Here is a 10316-nt window from a genome sequence, read left to right as displayed (position 1 = left end):
AATTTTTAGAAGGCTCAAGGTCTTTGGATCAGACTACGCGGACAGGTATTCCATCGCCTCCATTGTATCCAGCAAGTTCCTGGAAATCATATGTGATAAAGTCGCGGTCGCGGTGCCAAAGCTCAATTAACTTCTATTTCTATTCCTTAAAGTTATGCTGGAAAAACAATATCAGCTCTCGTATAAAGTTTACGATTTCGATTAAAAGCTTTCTTTTTAACAAAGATAAATTTTCTAACATTTTAGATTTGAGCAAAAGTTTAGATTTTACTATTTGTTGTAAAATCATGGAATTTAATAATTATTTATGGCAACGTGAATTTAAACACTGCCTATATCTATCTGGCAAATTATGTATTTTATTTAATTCACGGCAAACGGATAATCAATACACACCGTCAAGCACTCTGCGGGATACAAGGCCAACGAATGACTTTGTATTATTCCGGTAACATTATTGAAGGTTAAAAAGTTTACTCATTCATCCATTCAATCATCCATCAAATGCAGAAACCCGCTTGTCAGTGACACTACGTACGAAATGAAGGGAAAATAAAGAAACTGAGCGACACAAAAGAATGACGCATAGCTCGAAAGGATAAGTGAGTGCTGAGAGAGAAATGTCAAAGAACTAAGTGCACACTTTAAAGCTGTGTTTACATGTTCAAAATATTGCGGACTCACATGTAAATTCCAGCAATTGAAATTTGTTGAATTTCACGCTTATTTATTTTAAATAAATATTCCACTCGGAAAAATGTGTTTCCTGTCTGGAGCGCAATGCCCGTGGTCTACTCCCACCACTGCCGGTAATGTATAATCAAAAATGCATTAAATCAAATATTTTTTCACGTGCATATATTCATTCATTTCGAAATATTTGGTAGTATTCATGAATATGGACTAGGACGGTCCGATAAGTACCTAGCTTAAAAAATTATAACGAAAATATTGGAAAAAATGATTTGCTTCTACTTCTAGCTCTATACACTATAATTTAATCTAATCTAATCACAATAACCTCTTCTTCTTATTTATTGGCGTATAGTCGAGTTAACAACAGCGCGCCGGTGGTTTTTTTCTTTCCGCAATGTGGCACCAATTGGGGATTCCAAGCGAAGCCAGATCTTTCGCCACCTGGTCTTTCCAATGGAATGGAGGTCTTCCTATTCCTTTGCTTCCCCCGGCGGGTTCTGCGTCGACTTACTTACTTTCAGAGCTGGAGTGTTTTCGTCCATTCGGACGACATGACCTAACCGCTGTCTTTCAATTCGCTGAACATCGTTCCATCGAATGCGGTATTTGCTGTAGCCAATTTGCAAAGGATCATAAATCATCCGCAGAGCCTCTCTATCGAAAACTCGAAACGTCGACTCATCAGATGTTGTCATCGTCCATGCCTCTGCACCATATAGCAGGACGGGAATATTGTCTGACTTATGGAGTTCTGTTTTTGTTCGTCGAGAGAGGACTTTACGTCTCAATTGTCTACTCAGTCCTAAGTAGCATCTGTTGGCAAGAGTTATTCTGCGTTGGATTTCGAGGCTGACATTATTGTTTATGAGTATGGAGTCAAGTGTAGAAGTTCACGCAAGTGGGGTTCGATTGTCATTCACTTGGTAGTGGCCAGAAACGATCCTTTTACATATGGCTCAATCAGCTCACGACTTCCGATCTTAGACCAAGTGCCGTTTGGGATTTTGATTGATGGGACAGTAGCCCAATTTTTTCCATTTTTCTAAGCCCCGCAGACACGCTTGCTTGCACACTCTGTCAAAACAAAATTATGCGTCCTATGCTGCTGAATTTTTCACAGTATCCGGCTAAGTACTTATCGGACAGCCCTCGTACAAGTAAAGGTGTATGCAAATTTTTTTATGTGACATTTGCGCGAGTAAATATTCATATGTCCGCTATTGGCCGCAAGTGAAAATAACAATTTTGTCACTTAACGTACTGCCACGGCGTGAACCAACGCAAACGCACAGACAAGAACAACAAAATTTAATGTATTGTTGTATGCGCGTGCAATTGTGCGTATTATGCGCAAATGCGGGCATTGGTAACCGCAATTCGATTGTGGCGCGAAAGTGAAGTCCTTTCACCTCAACTCAATATACCCGCTGTATACATCTATTCACATACATACATGCATGTATGCAAACACACACATAAGCTTGTGCGCGGCTAGCAGGCCACAATTTGAATATCGGCAGCTTTGTGGTGAAGTTGGTGACTGTGGCGGCGTTGGTGCGCTGAGCGGGACGAGTCGAGGGAGATGTTATTGTGCGATTGCATTGTCGCGATAAAATTTTGTTGGTAATTGTTGCTGTTGTTGTTGTTTAGTTATTGTTGTTGCTATTGTATCATTGGCACCCGCTGTCGAACGGATGTCCGCCTTCCTGCGGCTTCCGCAGCGTTGACAGCGTAGCTATGCGCACGTAAGCGCGAGGCGCACAACATCTATACAATTATTATCTGAAAATGTTAAGGTGGTAACAAAAGCAATTACAACAAAAGCAAAAATAACAATAACTAGATTGTTAAGCGTCTGTCGTAGGATGCAGAGCACATTTTATAATGACAGTTCGACTTGCTGGCGTTACATGCAAACAAACCCACTGCGCGTTGCATGCAACACAGCACATATGCATGTACATACATATGTATGCAGTTGTGTGCTCTATGGGCCGACAGACATTTGTAAATCAGCTATGTCACACTTTCATGATATAACAAAAACCAAAATAGCAACAACCGTAATGGTCAATAAGTGTTGATGTTGTTGCATGCCACATACTAGCGGCATTGCGCATTCGTGCGCCTATGCATTAGCGCGCCTTACATATGTACACAGAAGTAAGCCTTATTGAATGCCTGCATATGTGTATTGGTTCTAGTATAAAAAGCGCTTTGCACAGCCTTGTCCATATAATTAGAAGTAGGGCACTTGAGAGTGAAAATTCAATTTAAGGAAATTGTTAATTTTTGGATAAAATTATGAGTAATGGGTCGTTCACTAAGTACTTTCTTTTTTTTTACAGCAATTTGAAAACATTTTTTTTTATGAATTAATATATTCTACATTTTGATCTAAAACTTCCGACATCTTTCGTACAAAATACTGATTTCACGCCCTTAAATTGTTCGATCATTGCAGGCAATAACCTGGTCCTGATTTTAGGTGAAGTATCTTCCATTCAAGAGATCGGAACAAGTAATAGCCCCAAGGTGCCAACTTTTGCGAATATTTTGGGGGTAGCAGCACATCCCGTTCGAGACGGAAAAACTTTTGGCAAGTCATCAAACTAATATCAGATCTCGCATTATCTTGGTGGTACAGTACATACACCTTTTCCATTGATTTAGTCTTTTCTGGGAGCATCACTCAATTGGTCCAGCTGATCACAATATACTTCAGAATTAATCGTGGTATAACAGGCAACCAGTTTTTGATAACCATCGGCTTTCGAAGTGATTTGAGCTGGTTCATCCTCCGTAGACCATGGCCTCTACCACTTTACATACATTCTTGTTAACAAGCCACTTTTCGTAACAATGCGCTTCAAAAAATGATCACTTCTTTGACGTTGGATGAGCAAACCACGATCGTTATTATGGCGAAGCAAATTTCGTTCTGTAAGAACATGATGAACCCATATGTCAAGCTTCGAAATTAATCCAAGACGTTTCATGTTCGGTCATGTACGGCAAATTTAACCTTTCAGTAATATCTCCAGTTGTCATTCGACGATTTTCATTGACCTATTACTTTATTTTATTCACAACGGCTTCAGCATTCCTTTCAGGACGTGGTGCATCCTAAAAGTCGAAATAGCTGGCACGCAATTATGCAAATCAATTTTGGCATTGATGTCCGGTGAATATAGGACATAATTTTCTCCTTGCTTGAACTACATTTTTACCCTTTTAATAGTAACACAGGAAAATACGCCGAAAATGGTGTTTGCGATCTTCCATTTTCGATAGAGCACCAAAAAAATGTAAACAAACGGTTAAGCGTTTAAGTGTGCAGTTGGCTGTGAAAAATGTTTCTATTGAAAATTAAATTATGTACTATACTCAAATCATCCGGTTGGTTGATTGGTCGGCTGAAAAGGAACGCGTAAAAGCGCCTCCGGAAATTAGACCAAAATTTTTCCCTTTGTGCTCCCTAATGGTAGCCAATTAACCGTTATCATACAATACAGTCTTATTCTGTAAAATACCTGTTTTTTCCATCCAAGTTGCCCAATGTCTCTTTAGTTGAAGCATAGGGAGCAGTGGAAGATATCTCATCTCAACCGGCTGAAGGCTGGATATTCACATAGGAAACGTTACAGAGTCTCATCATTATCTGCGCATACTCTGCATTCTGTTCTGTCCTCCATCAATACTAACCCAAAGTAATTTTGTGGTATAACCTGTGTTGCAAATATTCCAAGACCCAAGGTGTTCATCTAAGATCCATTGCTTCATTGAACACAACTATTGAAAGCGCTGGGTGCGCTACTTAGAGGAATCGTCCCTGGCTGTCCCGAACATTTTCAAACTATCATTCTTAAACCAAAACAACGTTTACCGTCACTATAACTATGGGTGGCACTTTGCGTGAATTATGGCGACGCGTTAAAAATCAATGAACTGAAATTGTGCCCGACAGCATAGTCAACCGATCCGAACAGCTCCGTACCATTGTACTTACATATAGTTAGTATGTATGTACAACATCTATAGCTGCTCATTGACAGTGCAAACTCTACCTGGGCGGACATAGGGGCGCATTTGGCGCACTCACGCTGTGCTTCTGTTTTTCCATGTTTCACATTTTACATTTGTGCGCTTTTGCACTTACATACATATGAATTATGTTTGCGTAGGTGTGTGTGCGCGGAGGCGAGTCACTTTGGATGTGTGCCATCTACACCGGTAATTACTGCCACGTGACAATGAAAATTACTCGCTGTTCACATTTCTGTTGCATTGTACCCACACCATTGTTCTGCGAATTTCGATGCTTCCAGGCCTTGTTGTTGTTTTGCTTTCTTCACAAAAAAGCTGGATAGAATTTAAAGATTTCTAAACTTTAAAATATTTTACTTTATATAAATATTTATAAAACATATTTTAATAAATCATCACTAGATTTAGAACTAAGACTAGAAGGTGTTTTTAGTAGTACTCTATACAAATATCGATGAAATTTGAAGTTTCTCGCAAGAAGAAAACAGCCTCTTCTGAAGGGTGATCCATTTCGGGGTTAGCTACTTTTTTTTTAAAGAAAAACAGAGATGGAGAATGTTTATTATAATTCCAAAGAACATTTTTTGGCATTTATTTCTTGCAGATTACCTTTTTCAAATGTTGGCCGCGGCTTCGTTACAGATGGTCCTTTTTCAATGACTCGTTCAAGCATTTTGACTGGGAACGGTCGAATGACATGCGTGATGTTATGTTCCAAGGCCTGAATCGAAGCGGTATTGACCGCATAGACTTTAGACTTTACATATCCACAAAAGAAAAAGTCTAACGGTGTAATATCTAACGATTTTGGTGGCCAATCGACCGCATCAAAACGTGAAATTATCTGCTCACCGAAGTGATCTCTCATTAAAACCATTGATTGATGCGATGTGTGAGAAGTGGCGCTGTCTTGTTGAAAAGTTGAATGATTTGTAAACGTTGTTCGGGCGTAAGTCTTTTCATGATGAAATGCCAAACAATACTGAACAAAAGTAACGTGACAACTTGACGCGACTCACGCGTTATCTGCCAAAAAAAGGCTCTTGAAAAAGTACTTCAACTTGGATTACCCGTTAGAAAGGTTACACAACCTGTAGAAAGCTCTACAGCAAAATCAGCTGCAAGATTGGCGGCTTTAGGTTAATTCTTCACAAGGACTTTCGGACTTAGCTAAATAAGCAAAAGGTTGGTGGTTAAAATAGACCGAATACTCTGACGCTTTATATGGAAATGGAGGATCCAGGTCACAATAAAAGTAGGTGGGTAGCGCAGGAGAAATCGACTCGCCAGCGACACTTACAACATCTATACAAACGAATCAAAATTAGCTAATGGGGGCAGGAATCTATTGCTCGGAACTGGATCTCAAGCGTCCCTTAACCATACGGAACACTGTAGTATCTTCCATGTGAAAATTCTTCCGATCAGTGGCTGAGATAGGAAACAACATAAAGAGGATAAATATATGCGTCGATAGCAATTACGGCATTAATTTCACATCGCATTACGTGAGAAAGTGTTCTTAGAAGCAGGTAGGCAGAAGATCTAGAGACTGGTGGAAAGCGAATGTATATAATGTTGGGTTGTAGGCCACAAAGAAATTCCGAAAAAAAAATAGCTGATAAGATTGCCAAAAGTGCCATCCGTTAGTCTACCGAAATATTACAGGAAAGATGGAAGCAACTAAAAATTATATAAAATGAAATTACCGACAGGGCTGACAGAGAGACCAGGCCGAGTTGGAGTATTTTCAGGACATGCAGGATCGCCTAGATCATTTAGAAGGAAGCAGAAGGAAAAACGTAAGCTTCTACTCACCCGGTCTCGAAAAGACGGCAGAATAGTTGTTGACTTCGTCACAGGTCATAACCTACTGGCATCACATATGGAAAGTGCAAGGCAGTCAGAGCTTCCATATGTCATTATTAAGGGCAAAGAACTCTATGTATGGCGTGACTGCAGGCCCTTTAAAATAATTGATACATCAGTGTTTTTTTGAAGTTCCTAAAAATCACCTTAAAGTTCTTTAGTGCAGCTCCCAAGATTTGTTTCTTTAGATTTAGCGTATATCATTTAACCGTAAATATTACTGGTATTCCTATATAACGGTTACTTTCAATTTTTCAAAACCACATTTTCTTAAGTCGTTTTAAGTGTGTTATACACTTTAACCGCACTTTTTCAATTTGCAAACCACTTGATGTCCTTTGCATTGCCCGAACTGCCTCGAGAAAAGAGTTTCTGTACCCTGCCACTATAAGCCTTCATAAATATTCAAATGAAATTTTCATTTAAAACTCTGAAGCGAAAGGAAAAAGAAGTTGACAGACACCAAATGCTTTAGATTGAGCAGAAACAGCAGATGTCGCTGTGTGGGGTTACAGGGGCAAACAGAGGCTAATGGTAAGTGAGTGATGCAAAAGGAAGGCACTATGTGATGCGGCTTGATTGTACGCAAATGCAAGCTTGAGTGTATGTGACGAGGCAAGTGGCAATAGAAGAACGGCAAAGGCCAAACAACCGAAAGATAGTAACATAAATGGCATAAACAGAGGCAGGAACGACTACGCCAGCCTGCAGCGAATGTATGGGGATGCAAGGACTTTATTTAAAGACACATATGCCGACTGTTGGACTGCCGTTCGCAGGCGATCCAAAGCTTACGAAGCGAAGATGGAAATATTAAAATGAATAAATAAAAGCATTGCAAAAGCTTCCTTGCAAAGGACACTTCGCAGGCGTTGAGCTCGTAAATAAATCAATGGACAATTTTTATTATGCTCAGGCAGGCTGGCGAGGCACTGTACCATAGTGACTAACAGGCAGGCGTGTGTGTTTGTAAGAAATTCTGTCGTCAGCACTGGCGACAAAGACGCTCTCGTACAATTGCACCAGCTCATCTCCACAGCGCTGCAATAGTGAGTGCGTCTATCACATCAACTGCATTTGTGGCGCTTTGCATTGTAGTGACGTTGGGAGTGTTTGCAGTAAAGCAATCTAAATAAATTTACAGGTCTATAAATTGTTAAAGCGCATAAGCATGCACTTGTAAATAAATTTGCAAAAGCGCATATTCACTTGAAGTTTGTATCTGATTCTTTCAATATGCTCGCTGCTCTCGGTTTGGAAAAGCGGAAATTTCTTTACTTCCTGTTTGGGTTACATAACCGGCTATAGCTGTGCATATAATTTGAAATTGGCATATGTTTATTTTAAGTGTACTAAGAAAACTATAAACTCCAAAATGTTTTTGTTTTTGCTTTATTCATCTCCGTTTTGGAGCTCAATTATTCAATTTTCCATTAGCGGCTGACATTTATTTTCAAAGTTCGCTAGTCCAACGAATTTATTTCTTGCAGCAGTTGTCCTTGGCACCGCTCTTGCAATTGCATTTGCATTGCTGATCGCAGGGGCAGCCATCTCCGCACTTAGCTGCAGTGCATTTGCAATCTGGTGAAAGAAAGAAAAATTAGATTTTTATTATGAAAAACTATTATAAATTAATTTTTTAAACAATTACTTAAAGTAAATGTCCTCATCGTATAAAATTAACTCCTAAAATGCAATATATTGCACAGTATTGTCAATAATATTGATCAATAAAAATGAAATTGCGCAATATAGTGAAAATTTAGAATACAAAATATTTAAGAAAAGCAGCAGTTCAAAGTTAAAACTTCAATATTATTGATCAATAAATATAAAATTGTGTAGCTCTAAACTCAAAAAAATTTTGTATAGTTAATAGCGCTAAGGTAACTCTTAACTATCTATAAAATAATAAATAAAAAAGCAAATCGAATTTATAACACGCTTAAGCCTGATTATTTTGCTGCTGCTTGCAAAACACGTTGATAAAATCGACTAACAAAGCACATCCAGGGTTGAGTTTGTTAAATCTCACAATGAAAAAACCTTAAACCTGAATAATGATACATAAATATCCGTTAGAATTTCGAGATTATATACATATATATGTTAGATCAAATTAAGGCATTTTTTTATATATGTATAACCGCTATGAATTTAACATCAATAATATTGATCAATAAATTGGTAAATTTTAGTACTCGTCGTCACTCCAAAAAGGTTCATGCTTATTACACTTCACTTGGTAATTGCTTCATTTCTGCGTAAAATCTTGTTCCCTATCGTTATAGTGCCTCATTGATCCAGTTACTATAAATTATTCATGTGTACCAAGTTTGATTCTGATATCTCTAAAAGGTAGGCACTCCTTAGCTCTCAAATCGAATCAGCTCATCTTAGTGGTGTTTTCGTTTATTCAAGTACCGTAAAAATATGGGTAGATAATCGAAATTAAATTCCTTTTTATTTTATTTCTATTATTTATCTTGGAATACTGATCAACGTCGAGTTTTGGATTTCTGAATACTTCTAACCACTTTAGAGATCTTGTACCTAATTTAGATGATAATGAGTATTTGGCATGTTTCTAAAAAAAGTATATATTTTTGCGAGTAGAATTCTAGTAGTGTTTCCATTATCCTCTATGTTTACCATATAAATTAAGCAATACAATTGCAAAATATATGTATCAATAAATATTGCGCAATAAACTTGAACATTAGTATTGAAAAGAAAGTTTAGAATTCTACAACTATACTGAAAATAAAACATTCAATAAATATTGAACAATAAAATTGTACAATAATATTGCAAAAAAAAGTATATGAATAAATATTGCCCAATAAACTTAATCAATAATATTGAAAAGAAAGTGTAAAATTCTACAACTATACTGAAAATAAAACATTCAATAAATATTGAACAATAAAATTGTACAATAATATTGCAAAAAAATATACATCAATAAATATTGCGCAATAAACTTGAACAATAATATTGAAAAGAAAGTTTAGAATTCTATACTGAAAATAAAACATTCAATAAATAATGAACAATAATATTGCAAAAAAAAAGTATATGAATAAATATTGCCCAATAAACTTAATCAATAATATTAAAAAGAAAGTGTAAAATTCGACAATTATACTGGTAATCAAGAATTGAATATATATTGAACAATAAAATTGTACAATTGTTTTACAAATAAAATATTTTTCAGCATCGGTAAAACTAGTGCCATTGAAATTTCCAAATTTTATGCACAAATTATTACTTCGAATTGTCAATATTAAGTATTTGTGTGGCATTAAGCACACTAAAGATCTAAGATAAATATATTCACTTTTGTTTGCTCCACATACCTTTACAACACGCTGGACAACCCATTTTTATACAGTATAATTGTCTTTAAAAATATATGTATGTATCTATACGAAGTTAACTCTATGATTCACTTTCTCAAACTATATTTTCGATTACAAACGATCGGTCTTTTTATAAGCGTTGCATTTAAAAATGCGTCGTGTGTAAATATATAAAAACGAATGTAAGTATTGGCACTTATGTATGTGAGCAACGCCACTTGGGAGCGTGCAGTGCGCAATATTTTTGCATTCTTCACCCAAGCGTTATACTTTTTTGCACTTTACTGTTACATTTACAATTCGATTATCAGGCGAACCCTTTAGCGCTTATTTGCTTAG

At 37.0% G+C, this 10316-nt stretch overlaps 1 protein-coding gene across 1 annotated transcript; it reads right to left on the bottom strand.

Moving 5' to 3' along the window:
* Positions 1 to 7986: 7986 nt before the first annotated feature.
* LOC120777551 (metallothionein-4-like) lies at positions 7987 to 10090 on the bottom strand. Its single transcript, XM_040108943.1, has 2 exons — positions 9975 to 10090; positions 7987 to 8193 (listed from the first exon to the last, which is right to left on the bottom strand). Exons 1-2 carry the CDS (start codon positions 9997 to 9999, stop codon positions 8090 to 8092), a joined length of 129 nt encoding a protein of 42 aa, XP_039964877.1. The 5' UTR covers positions 10000 to 10090; the 3' UTR covers positions 7987 to 8089.
* Positions 10091 to 10316: the final 226 nt, after the last annotated feature.

The sequence above is a fragment of the Bactrocera tryoni genome, chromosome 1, assembly GCF_016617805.1.
Source record: "Bactrocera tryoni isolate S06 chromosome 1, CSIRO_BtryS06_freeze2, whole genome shotgun sequence".
In the NCBI taxonomy this organism is placed as follows: Eukaryota; Metazoa; Arthropoda; class Insecta; order Diptera; family Tephritidae; genus Bactrocera; species Bactrocera tryoni.
The sequence above is the reverse complement of the archived record's forward strand: the minus strand, read 5'-3'. Positions and strand labels throughout refer to the sequence as shown.

What these genes read in the sequence shown, in the direction of transcription:
- LOC120777551 (XM_040108943.1), bottom strand. Translation starts at nt 9,999, where the DNA reads ATGGGTTGTCCAGCGTGTTGTAAAG. An exon ending in TTGTCCAGCGTGTTGTAAAG is followed by an intron (nt 8,194 to 9,974) that starts GTATGTGGAGCA and finishes TTCTTTCACCAG; the next exon opens with ATTGCAAATGCACTGCAGCT.